Source organism: Siniperca chuatsi, linkage group LG24, assembly GCF_020085105.1.
Source record: "Siniperca chuatsi isolate FFG_IHB_CAS linkage group LG24, ASM2008510v1, whole genome shotgun sequence".
Lineage (NCBI taxonomy): Eukaryota > Metazoa > Chordata > Actinopteri > Centrarchiformes > Sinipercidae > Siniperca > Siniperca chuatsi.
In genome coordinates this window covers 14,059,031-14,072,858 of record NC_058065.1, presented here as the reverse complement: position 1 = coordinate 14,072,858, position 13,828 = coordinate 14,059,031, and the positions used below count along the sequence as shown (strand labels likewise).

Here is a 13,828-nt window from a genome sequence, read left to right as displayed (position 1 = left end):
CATTATCACTGCCTTTTGTGGCCACAGTTTAGCTAAAGTTACATAGTTTTGCTTTTTGGTCTATAGATTACAATATTTTAAAATACCACAATATCCTTATGTAAGTAGCTACAATAAGTGTAAAATATCTTCGGCATCATTCTGGAATCAGATTTTTTTGCATTTCAATTTCCACTGGCAGCTGTTTTTTTAAATCAGAGTTTCTTGCTCAAACATGATTACATCCTTGATAACTGGTCAACAAAGTAACACTTTAATATTAAAGCTGCTTTAATCTTTTTTTTTTTTTTTTTTTTTTTTAACATTAACCATGAATCAACTGACTACAGGTAATGTAAAGGGGTCGCTTGTAATGATGAACCCGCAGAGGATCATCGTCTGACTTTGCAGTCACCGACTTAGCTTTTTTGAAATGAATTGTTTTGGTTTTACGGCCCGCAACTTTACTGTTTTTCTTCACTCTCACCACTCTCACCATTGTCGTTTCCAGACGCAGCAGGCAGCTGTTTTCAATTTGTTTTAAAAAAAGCAGTGTTTGTGTGGATGTATCCATAGGTGTGTGAGCCCTCACTGTGTCCTGTGTCATTCTTTAGGCCACGTGGAGAGCTAACTCAATATACACAAACAACAGCACATGCTAGCCTGCAGCATGTGCTTCCTATTATCCCAAAGGAGGATCACAGTATGACCTCTGACCCACTGATGAAAGCACGTTCAGATACTTTCTGACCTCTTAGCTTCCAGTCCTTACTCAGAAAAAAAAAACAAAAAAAAAAAAACATAAATTAAGTAATGGATTATTTGCAATACCACAGACAACAGATACAAACCACCCAGGCATCCCGTCGGCATTAAAACATCATTCATTCTTACTGCTTTGCCCTCTGGTGACAAATGTACCAGAGCTGCCGGTAACTCCTCAATTTTTCTAAAAACTTAAGGAAAATCCACCTTCTCAATTTGTCATGATTCCATACAGTACGCATTGCTCAGATAATGATCCATGCATTCCCATGAGGTCTTGTTCATACAGGAATACTTATTTTATTTATTATATTTTCCATTTTTTGCCTTTCGTACACATATTACAGGCCTACAAAGACTACATATTCCTTTAGCCTAGAAAAAAAGGTTAACTGGATGTGTCTTGGAAACAAATACAAAGAGAAAGCTTTGTGTTCAGGGGGAAATCATGTCAGAAAAATAATACAATGAAATGATGAAGAAATATAATGTACATACGACAATTAAATAAAAGCTTTTGTATTCTGTATCCTACAAACAGGTGTTACTGTCACATACTGTAGTATGTGAAGTAACTGTACAGATTGCTCCCAGGTCCTTTAAATCTGCCAGAAGTAAACCAACTCAGAGGATTTTTAGCAACAGCACGTCACTCATAACACAGACCTCTGCAAGAAAACAAATGCATCATAGGGTGTCGATCATTTAATACGGCCGGAGGCTGCGCTCATTTCCTCCAAAGGAGCAGGAAGGAGTGTGATAGCAACTCCCTAGGTTAACTCAAGAAACCCGGACAGCCCTCTCCTGCATTAAGCATTCAGAGCCACTACAGACAGCACCATTGTTTAGTGGCCACTTGCGTAAGTGCTGAGTCAGAGTTTCTGCCGCTTCCCAACTTCGATCAATTATTAAGCCGAGCAAACATGGCACAAAATCATTCAAACCAAACAGCTCGACTGGCCTGCGTAGCAGCATCTTACGAGGAAATACACAACAACTGCAGACAACTTCGTAAACCAGTTGCCCTTGAAACCAAGGTAGTTGACCACTGCCTTCTCTAATGTTGCTGCTCAGGACCGACCAGTCAGGCAATGTAAACTGGGAGGTCTCCAGCTGTGACTGTGTTTAACCCCCACCCCCCCTCTGGCTGTAAGGAATGCGTTCATATTCAACTTGTCTGGTCTGACAAGGGGACAAAAAAAAGGCTTCCTCTACCCCTCAGATTGGCATCAAAGGCCAGGCAGACCGAGAGAAGCCTTCAGGGCCCCAGGGCCCAGGCTGGGTCCCCATTATGATAAGGCAAAAGATGGATGCCAGAAAAACAGGAATGTGAGCAGCAGCAGCCCCCTGTTAACAGAGGAGATGCATGAGAGATTGGCTGAGAAAATACAACACCCACTCCCGTCTGGGTTTCTCTGTACGATACATTGAGCATGTTTGTGGCTACATGTGCATGAATCTGTCATTTGCATGTATATGGTGCAATTACTCATCCACACACACACATGCGTCTGTGTCATGCATGTGTGTCAGGCTGACCAGATGCTGTGATCCAGTCTGCAGGGAGCACTAATTAGCTGTGTGTTTACTGTCACAGACGGACAACAGAGTGAGGCCAGGCCTGCTGCCGGCCAAGCAGGGATGAATGGCAGAGCTTTCAAAGGACAACACCCCCAAGGCAGCCAGCTATCACACCAACCAGACCATTACGCACACACACTTGTCTGACCTGTTTCTACCAATGCAAAATCAATATGAAAATACAAACACTTTTCAGTCTGTTAAAAGTTCAGGTTTACAGTATGTTTTAACACATGAACACATCATCCCAATAACTATAAATGATATACTGTATATCACTGCCAACAATATTCTAAGAGAACAATGTGATGCTAGATGAACACTAGCACTCTTGGTATGCGTAGGGTGAAGTGAAAATCTGGTAAAGCTGCCTTTTCTCTCCAATTTACCAAGTATCTCCAAATTTGGTGATTTTGGATTTTTCAAATAAACTCAAGGTTCCTTTATGGGTTGAGAAGATTATTCTACTTCTTGAACTAAATAAGCCCAATCGTCACAAAGCTGAAAACAGAGCTATTTTTTTTAGCTCATGGAAAGTTGATGTTTTGGAGGATTTTCTTATGCTCTTGGTTGCTGGAATAGACTTAAAATGTGTTCAGACTCTTCTTTTAAAAGCAGTTTCAAAAGACTTTTCTGTTGCCTTTCAATAATGAATATTGTATCTTACTGTAGTCATCCAGTAGTATGTGTGTGCTAGCTATGACAGAGCTTTGTTTTTTTTTTTAAATAGAGCACACTGACTTTGACCTGTGTATAAAATGTGCTATTTACTGTATATATACACTGATAAATCAGCCCAGCTGATATATATTTGCTGATATTAGTTCAATGCAGATATATTGGTATCAGTGTATATGTCGGCTGATAAGTCACAAGAAATTGCAGTACAGTTCATTTAGAAACAGTGTCTCCATCACAACATTGCAAAATGTTATGCCACTATGTATCTTGGTTACAATTCTTCATATCAAGATATTTGTTTATGTTAAGTGTGTTAATGTAAAAAAAAAAATACTATAGGCTGATATATTGTTATCTTTGTCAATTTTTCAGTACTGGCCTAAACAATCCAGTATTGGTCGGGCTATAGTAACTATGTTCAGTTCAGTGTTGTCAGGCATGCGTCATGCCTGTTTTCAGTGCTATATAATTTCAGTCAGACACACTTACTTCAAGGAATTGACTATTTATAGCAAATGGTTATACAGTTAGATTTGGCGGAAAAGGCTCTGCTCTTTGGGGGAGCTCGCAAAGTATCCGAGCAGCAACAAAGACTCTGCTGGGAGAGCTAATCCCCCCTTAGTAAACACGTACAGGAACATTAAATCTTAGTAAAATCAATAATACCAAAAATATAGCACGTAAGGAGGAGGCTGGGGTGGTGGCAGGAAGCAGCAGCAGTAAACAGTGTTAGCATGAGTGACAAGTTACAATGGCCACGCTGTATACCTGCATGAATATCATTGGATGGTACTAATCAGCTGATCAGCCACATAGCTGTGATTGTAAGGCATGAATGAAACTGCTGATGTCCCGCTCAGTATGTATTTTGGTCATTTTGCAGTCATCCTGACATACTCTTAAATACTGTGAGTGCAGGGCACATAAAGTATGAAACAGTCCACCTGGAAAACTCACCCAACAGCTACTCCATAAAGATATAAACCTTAGAGCAGATATAGGATAATATTTCATCCATCCTGTCATAAAAGAGGTCCATCTATAAATCCATTATAGTTACCCGTATGCAGTGTGTGTGAGACTGGGGGCTGCGTATTGATAGCAGGGAGCCACAGGAGAGCTGCTGCTGTGTTTGGCTAAAAATGGGATCTTCCTGGTTTTCCTCAGAGACGCTAAGGTCATAAAAACCTGGTTGGTCTAGTCTGAGCTGTTCTTTCCTACACAAACGCCTTCCCTTTCTTTCATTCCCACATACATTTTAGGATTCTTCAACACTACCCTGCCATTAACTATTAATCCCTCGTTCTCTATTCTCTCTCTCACTCCCTCCCGTAGCGTTCTCCCTGCCTCAGTCTCCTGGGTCTTCCCTCTGTACTCCACCCCCTGTCTGCAGCTCTTTTCTGAGGAGTTTCCTCTCTGAAGTCTTCCCCACCCTCCTCCTTTTTTCTCCTGGCACGATTTCCTCTCGCTATCAGCCACTTTGTCCACGCATCTTTTTGTCTCTGCATTTTCTTCCATCTCTGGCTTAACATTCAGTCTCCCTTTCTACTTGATCACCACTTTTTTCCCCCTTCAGGCACATCTCTCAGTTTCTTGACTTTCTCGAGTCTTTCCTGTATGAATTCCTTCCTCCCATTTCCGAGTACGTAACCAGTGACTTCCCTCCTCCTTTCCCAGCTCTCTCACTTGAGGTGTCCCAGTTTCTATCTTTTCCTCTGCCTTCATCTCGCCCACACGTCCTCTGTTTTCCCTCTCTTTCATCCCCCCACGTTCTCCTCTTCCATCCCCTGGTCGCTCACATCAACCTAGCTCTCTTTACCCTCTATCTTGTCCCTTCCTCACACTCCGTCCGTCTTCACTGGGTACTTACTGCTATCCTGCTCTCAATGCTAACAGCATCCACTAATGCCTCTATAAGTCTTACAAAATTGTTGACTACTCTACAGTCATCAGAAACAGCCAAATATGTAAGATTTGCATCTAAATATGAACCTGCATGTTCTTTCAGCCTAAATTACAAAGTGGAGCTATGACAGCAGAGAACTTCCCATCTCCTCCCACTGATACAGCAAGGTTTTACACTATTTTAGACATTATTTTCTGGTGCCTGCTTTATTTAAAAGTCATAAATCTTCTCATAGCTTCTCAGTAGCAAGCCTGAACAGACAGCTAACACTCTGTTGAGAGAAAGTCAGACTGCCACCAGACATTAAAAGGATAAATCTGTTGTTATTCTATATTTTTCTTATTGTCAACAAATCCTGTGAAAATATCACAACCAACAAACAAGTATTGTGGGTGGATCCAAAGCCTGATATATCTTATTCCTCTGTGCCACTGAGCTCCATTGTTGTCCAAAAACTATTAAAAACACATCAATGAGCCACACTGTTGCACTGGGTGACATGTTCCTTTATTACCAAGAACACACACACTGACATTTATTTCAAATCAATCTCCCACACACACACACACACACACACACACACACACACACACACACACACACACACACACACACACACACACACTGTCCTGCTGCCCCAAATACTCACTACAGCACCAAATGTGGATTAATCTGCCACTCAAAATAGTCCCTAAAAAACGCACTATTTCCGCCTGTTTGAGTAACCTCACTAAATTGCCGAGCTGTTTTAGGAAACTACTGAGCCTTCCACTCTGCCTCCTGTGTTGTTTTAATGCAGGGCTGACTTCTGTCTTAACAGTTAATGGTAACTCTTGATAACAGGACCAACCATTAACACAAATTACTGAACGTATCTGCCATGTTTGCAACAGATTTTAGAACGAACATGAGGGTACATCAAACTTAAGCTAGAAAACACCTATAAGTTGAAACTAGTCACTCTGTGCTTCTCACCTGAGCTGTCCCAGATTGTAGTGGCGCATCTCTCCGTCTGTGGAGCGCGTGACGCACACAGAAAAGCACGGCTGGAGCTGCCGGAGCTCCAGCAGGACGATGGCCAGGTAGTGGATGAAGAGCAGAGCGTCCACCAGCGACACGGCGTACTGCACGATGCCCTGGTAGTTCTCGTCCTGTGAAAACCGTACATACTTTTATACCGTACATACACCTTTAAATCCACTCGGTACTTACACTTATTTTAGCTTTTATACTTATATCCCCTTTGTACTTAATTTATCTTACCTGTATTATAGTGTATTATATTTTGATTTGCTTAGTACTTCATCGACGTGATAGTGAGCAGCTGTAACGAAAGAGTTTCCCCTCGGGGATCGATAAAGTATTTCTGATTCTGAAAATTAAGTTTTAAGGCGTCATTTGTACCTCTTAATGGAATATATGTACAGTACACACACAAAATACAGAGTACATAGACTTCATGCAAAAGTAGTAAAGTAATAACAAACAAAAAACAAGCATAAAATACTCCTGCAGGGGTAAAAAAAAAGCAGATCATACACATGTAAGACAAGATGTAGAGCATATGAATATTTAGATACATTTCAAAGGAAGCAAGCTTTTTAGACCCCCTATTTTTCTGTGTGTGTTTTCCTACATGCATTCTGAATGAGGGACCAACAGGGATTTAAAATTATGACTCACACAGTAAACACAGAGCACTGGGGAAACCAAATATCTGTGTTTTGGTTGTTTGTGATTTTGTTAAGCTCCTAAAGGCATTAAAAATGAATGTGTCTGCAATATATGAGACCTCTCCCACTGCTATTGGAAATATTTGGTTCTGTTTGTGTGTGTGTATCTGTAGACTCACTTGAATACACTGTATCACTGTATATTCAGTATATTTTTAATTAGTTTGCACTTACAATCAGTGATAGCTATTATATTTCACGCCTGCATTCCCTTCTCTTAACCTTCTCTTCACTCACCTGTGAGTCGAGTATTCTGACTCCGTAGAACAGCCAATAGGAGACCACGAAAAGTAGCACCAGCACGGCGAGCAGTGCCCGGAATACGAAGACCCGCGGGAGGCCAGCCCGTGGCGGTCTGAAGAAGAGCGCCCACACGGCCAGCAGCAGTATGAGCAGCTTGAAGGCCACGGAGATGAAGAGGCCCTCGCAGGCCGTGCCGCAGCTCTGCAGCTTCTCCGGCCAGAGGAGGTGGGGGAGCACCAGGAAGGCCAGCGGCGTAAGGAACACTAGCAGGCCCAGGATCACGGCCAGGGTCAGGGTGAAGTAACGGCGGCAGTCGAGCCCCACGCTGTCCTCCAGGTCCTTGGTGATGCGAACGATGTCCTCCTGAGAGAGGCTGTGCTCTGATGTGCCCGTGACAGCCGTGGTGGTCTCGCCCCAGTTGTCATCCTGGAAATATGAGGAGAAGGAAATAAAAAAGGATTTAAAATGACGGCTACATCCCAATTCCCTGATTTTATCATTCCTCGCGGCCTGTGAATATGTCTGGCCAACAACGTGTCCAGTGTTGTTCCCTGTTTGTTTGTTAACGAGAAAATTAATAAGGGAGATCTGTCAAAACAAAAACACAGAAAGATTTTCTATTCATCATGTCATTTCCCCTATTATAGATAATATTATAATCATGGAGAGGAGGAGAGTCTGTTATCTTTCAGCAATAAACACATTTTATAAGCCTATTATAGACGTCATTACCAAAGATTACTACGCTTCAGGTATATATTTACATAATTTCTCTACATTATTTATGCTATTAAATTATTTTTACAATTGTGCAAATAATTAATTATTTTTTTGAAACTGGCTCTTAGCATTTTATGTCCATTTACAAACTGGTTGAACTAATCCGTTCACAGTACACAGTAAATGCAGAACACAGTTTTCTAATGCATGTGTGGATTCTTGTCAAACAGTTCATTTTCATAGGGAACATGTAGAAAGTAATATTGCTTGGAAGTATTAGGACAGAAAGCGTTTATCTGAACTGTGCTCCTGGAATACTGCTTGGTATCTCACTGTACTGCATTTGAGTGGATTCCTGTTACCGTAACATTTTCCTATAGCTGGGACACTCTGGTGCATTATAACACACCTTTTTTCCCCCCTTTTGACTGAAAATGTCAGCTCAACAAAGGCGAGGGAGGTTATTTCCAAGCATGTGAGAAAGAAAGGAGTAGAAGATGGGAAGTGGAAAAAGTCAACAGAGCAAGCTGCCAACTGGGCTACACGCTGACGTCTGGGTCTGACTGCATCCGCAGATAATGAAGGTCAGCGGTGTCGGGGCAGAGCCGTTAGAACAAGAAAGATAAGGACTCTTTACACAGTAGTCATAACAAGCTGCTAACGTGGCCCTGTGAATGGCTGAGTGCTGCCCCTGCCAGCAAAACAAAAGGACAGCCATCAGTTACAACAACATTCAATAACAGTCACCCAAAGACACTGTTAGCAAAATGTAATACCATTGTAGATGAATCCTATTTTAAGTATTGTATCAATGACATTAGCCCCACACTAGCAGAGAGGAGGTGCATTATGATCACTGTAGACTGAGGGGGTTGGGAGGTGGAGGAGGAGGAGGATGGTGCATTGGGACAGAGAATATCCCACTGGCCTCAGGGGTTAAAACAGCAGAGAACGAGAAGAAGCAGAACAATGGGAGGACCCAGGCAGTATGCTCAGGCTGTCTTTGAAGCTAGAAAGAAGCTACTGAGTATACTCATATACTAATAATAGAATGTTCACTACTATACATGATATCAATACTGAATACACACATACACTGAGTCGGAAGAAAATGAGAGAAAAATCTGTGTTTGTTCCACAATTCTTTTCTATCTCCTTTAGGCATTATTACAGGATAAAGCTGGTGATACTCTATATTTTTCTTATTGTCCACAAATCCCATAAAAAAGACCAAAACCAACAATGAACTGATCGAATAACAAGTATTTCCTGTGTAGCCAAAGCCTGATATCGTATATTCCTCTGTGCCACTTTCCAAAAATGTAATAACACATAAATAAGCCTCACCGGTGCACTCCCTCACTGGTGCTGCAAATCCACTATGGAAAATAGTTCGCAACAAACGCACTCCCAGTTTGAGCAACGTTTGCTAAAAACTACAGTGTTGAGCTGTTTTAGGAAATACCTTACCTACCTTTTTTTTTTTTTTTTTTTTACCAAGACCTACAGTCTACAGCCATGCTAGCAGCTCTATATGAGTCTGTACATAGGCCCAGTGGTGCTTTGAGCTAAATGCTAACATCAGCATGTTAACATGTTAACACCTCTCTCAAAACCTAACACGGCAGCGGCGGATGGCCGCCCATCATTGAGTCTGGTTCTGTCCAAGGTTCCTGCCTCTTAAAGGACGTTTTTCCTTGCCACTGTCGCCAAATGCTTGCTCATGGTGGGATTTGTTGGGTCTCTGTAAATAATATTATAAAGAGTACGGTCTAGACCTGCTCTATAGGGAAAGTGCAATGAGATAACTTCTGTTATGAACTGGCGCTATATAAATAATAAAATTGAAAATTAAATAATAAAACTGAATTTACAGTGACAATGCTGATATGCTAATATTTACCAGGATCATAGTTTATTTAGCCTGATAGCATGCTAACAAGTGCACATTAGCACTAAACACAAAGTGTGTGTGTATGCAAAGTCACATATAAGAAAAAACTCAAGTTGATGTCCAATGCAATAAACTGTAACCCTGCTGAGTTGGTTTTTAGAGTTTAGTTTAGCTCAGTTTAAGTGTAGATCTGCTCCATTTAGAAATTCCCATTATTTCACAGCGAAACCAGTGAAAACTGAAAAATGATGAGCCTTAAACATGATGCAACATTTTCTATTTATAGCAGCACTATCATTCATGGGAGACGACATGTTAACTGTTGACTTGTTGGTATAGGTTTGCATGTCTCTCTGATGACGTCAAGCACTCAAAACTGTCTCAGTTTCACCTGACCTTTGACATGACAATGCGGTCGTAAATACTCATCTCACTGTCTGCACTGCTCTAGAAAAGAGCAGTAAACCAGACGGTGGAATGCATGGGTTCGAAAGGTCAAAGAGTGAAGATGTTACTATGTCCCTGTGGGGACGCAACCTGACATTTAGGTGTGCAAAGTGTCTGCATCTCATCTATAAATGCAAGTAAATAAACCTAAAATAGACATTTAAGGCACGAAAATATAAGATTAAAGTCAAACTGAAATCAAAATTCATATTTGTAAAAAATATATATATATATATATATATAATTCCTTAAAGTGTGACTTGGCTCGTGTCAAAACTGTAATTTAAAAAGAAGACATTTTGTATTGATTTATTTATTTTTATGTAGTGACAGCGCTCTCTACATTGGTGTCCTCTACGGGGCAGGAGTTTTTGGTAGCAACTGACAATGTTGGTACTGTTATTTGATTGGTGCAGGACTGATAATATCTGGTGAAATATATCTGTGTAATATCACAAGTGTTGCCAACTTGGCGACTTTGTCACTAGATTTAGCGACTTTTCAGACCCTCTCAGCAACTTCATTTCTAAAAAGCGACTAGCGACAAATTTAGTGACTTATTCAGACAGGTGAAAAGGCGAGAAATATATTTAAATATACTATACTGTAATTCATTCCCATGCATGCTGTAGTTAGTTAACAGTGCGTCTCCTAGCCACACTGGCCCTAAGATGTCAGTCAGCCACTGCCATGGTAAACGCCCACCCAGAGGTTTGAAGCATAGACGCTGTTTCTTTAAATATGTATTTAATAAAAATGGTTTCATCCTCTTTTGAAAAATGAAGAAATATGCATTATACCTGCAGTACCATAGTTTATATTTCCTTTCAAAGTGACGGGAATACAAATTTCACTTTGAATTTAACATCAGTAATTCTGATAACCTGCGATATGACGCATACTTACTTTATTTCAATAGTAACGTTGGATCAACTCTGCATATGAAGTTTATGTATTTAACTTGTATCTGACAGAATAGTACATCTGATAACATAACGCAATACACACACACACACACACACAAGTATAAATTATGCATATTTCATTCCAGTCAATTGTAATGGAGATTGTTTTCGAAACCGAACAGGGAAAGCCACTTCATTAATAATGAGAGAGGCGGACTGAAGGGGGGCTCTCAGCCTCTCCACAGAGACTTAAGCAACCGGCTTTTTACTCACATGAAGCAATTATCCCCTACAGAGAACAAAAGTAAGCAAAACCTCATTATTTTCTTTTTGTATTGGCAGAGATAAGTGCTCCACAAAAGGCGAGCCACAAGCCTCAGTTACATGGAGATTCACAAATCATCTGGGATGACAACTAGCATACCTAAGCAGTTACACAGCAGCACTGGAGATATTTTGTTAAAACAAAGAGTGAAGCCCTTTTACAAGCAGTAATGTTTTAATGTCTCCTGATTTCATTTTTTTAAATATAGAATTTTTAAATGTTTTTTGTGTCTGAATGAGTAAATATGGCACAACTGATCCATGTGGTGTCAAGTACAGTGCATCTTTCCGGCTCTGACCACCATCTAGCTGGAGAAGACAAGCATGCACTGCGTGTGTGTGTGTGTGTGTGTGTGTGTGTGTGTGTGTGTGTGTGTGTGTGTGTGTGCGTGAGAATGGAAATCAATACGCATTAGTTGTAAGGAAGAGTGTCTGTCTGACCACAGTGTACCTGGAGAACACCCAGAGGAGACATGAGTCACAGCTTCTCATGCCTTCACTCATCATCACTCATCGCCCTTGTTTCATACCTCTGAATCACACACTGCTTAAGGACTCTTATGAACTCGACCATTTATGCAACATGCTCCAAACACAAAAGGACTTACAAATTTGCTATTTGCTGACATTGTACAGACCAAACAACTGATCGATTTATGGAGAAAATAATTGGTATGCATGTATTCATGACACAATCCTGTCTATTAAGTAGGGCTGCAAGTAACAATTATTTTCATTATTGATTAATTTGCCAATTATTTTCTTAATTAATCATTTAATCCATAGAGAAAATTGCCCACCATAATTTCCCAGAATCCAAGTTGACATCTTCAAGTTGCTTGTTTTGTCCAACCAACAGTCCAAAACCCAAAGATACTAACTTCACTATCACATACAACAAAGAAAAGCAAAATAGTGGCTCTACAAGTAAGCATTGATAAGTCAAATAATTAAATATGCACATTTTTTATTTTTCAAATAATTTAATATGAAGCAAAACTGGTGTGAAGATTCACTTCTGCCTAATGTCTACTTGTTGAAATTTTCAAGATTTCAACAAGCCCTCCGGTATGTTACACTCACTCTGGCTCAATGCTAATGAAATTTGGGACATTGTTGTTGTTGGATCCATACTACTGTAACTGGGCTTTCCCTCTGCCGGCATGACTATAAATAGACACTAGTGACCCGCATTTCCTCACGGGATTAACCAATCACCACAGGCTGATCCGGTTCAGTACCAGCAGCCTTGCAGGAGGCCCAGTCCCATTCATCACATGAAAATAGGTGAAACAGAGAGGAACAGCGAACAGAGAGGGAACAAAGAGGAAAAAGAAAGGGGCAAGAGCATGACAGAAATGTTCGATAACAAGACAGCCAATTAAAGACAGGAGAGGGATTGATCCAGAGAGGGAGGAAAGGTAAGGGCAGTGGCAGTTCAAGGGCCAGAGATGATTATCGCACAGACAAACCAACATGTGAAATCCTCCGCTCACAACTACATAAGCGTCATGAATATACCCACTGCAAGTAAACACCTGTCAGGTCGACTCCTGTCCTCCGTCTGCAGTGATTTATTCAACCCAAACAAGGTTTTACAAGCAATACTCTGCTCTGGGAGGAGCTGAGGCGTTCCAGTTTGAAACTAAACAGCGGAAAAATGGAAACATCCGATATGACGTGTTCTCACATACCACCAAACAAGAGAAGAGAAGAAGAAGGCTGGGACAATGAAGGGATATTAAAAAAAGGCAGATAAAAAAATGAAAAAGGGAATGTAAACCTACAAAATAGATGGGAGATGTAGGAGAGCAGAGTATGGCAAACTAGCTATTGGAAACTGGATGATAAACCAAATAACAAACCTAAACCAATGCTTTATTTCGCTGATGTAAATATTCCTCTTATCCTTTATGGGCACCATTTCTACCACATTTATGCAACACAAGCCGCCCAGGCTGACCATTCACAGTTTCACAATAGCCACTGTAGCTCCAACATGTAGTTACATTTTTCAGGAAGCACACATGAGCTACAGCAGCTATGGTTGTAGGCTCCGAGCTAAACTAAAACCCATTTTTATAGGAATATTTCAATATTTTGGGAAACTCACTTATTCGTATTCTTGCCGAAAGTTAAGATGAGAAGATTGATACCACTCTCATGTCTGTCTCATATCGGTCTTAAATATGAAGCTAGAGCCCGGAGATACGTTAGCTTAGCCTAGCATTAAGGCTGGAAGCAGGGGAAAACAGCTAGCTAGCTCTGTCCAAAGTTTAAAAAAATGTCTACCAGCACCTCTAAAGCTCAGTAATTAACACGTCTCTCGACTACAACGTGTTAATTAGCACACTAAGACTACTTCCAGTCTTTATGTAAGTTAAGCTAACTGTCTTCTGGCTCTAGCTGGCTGAAAGTGATATGAATCTTCTCATTTTACTCTTGGCAAGAAAAAGAACAAGCTTATTTCCCAAAGTGTCAAACTATTCCTCTAATAAGTCTCAGTGAATGAAGCACAGTAAGCAGTAACACACTATGCGATAACTTTGGCACTGCTTCAAAGGAAAAGACTGCCAATTTGTTCAGCCACCTGCAAGACAAAAACTAAAGAGAGCATGACAATTATGTATAGCCAGGAAACCAAAGCAAA

The 13,828-nt window shown here is 40.7% G+C and overlaps 1 protein-coding gene across 7 annotated transcripts in view; it reads right to left on the bottom strand.

The window, feature by feature from the left end:
• Window positions 1-13,828, bottom strand: part of LOC122872260 (vang-like protein 1) — a 54,300-nt gene that overhangs the window by 10,156 nt on the left and 30,316 nt on the right. For all 7 annotated transcript variants that reach the window (XM_044188237.1, XM_044188233.1, XM_044188239.1 and 4 more), the window contains 2 exons: window positions 6,883-7,314; window positions 5,888-6,063 (listed from right to left, as the gene is read on the bottom strand). In XM_044188237.1, the coding sequence (XP_044044172.1) occupies window positions 5,888-6,063; window positions 6,883-7,314 (608 nt within the window). The remainder of the gene's footprint in view (window positions 1-5,887; window positions 6,064-6,882; window positions 7,315-13,828) is intronic.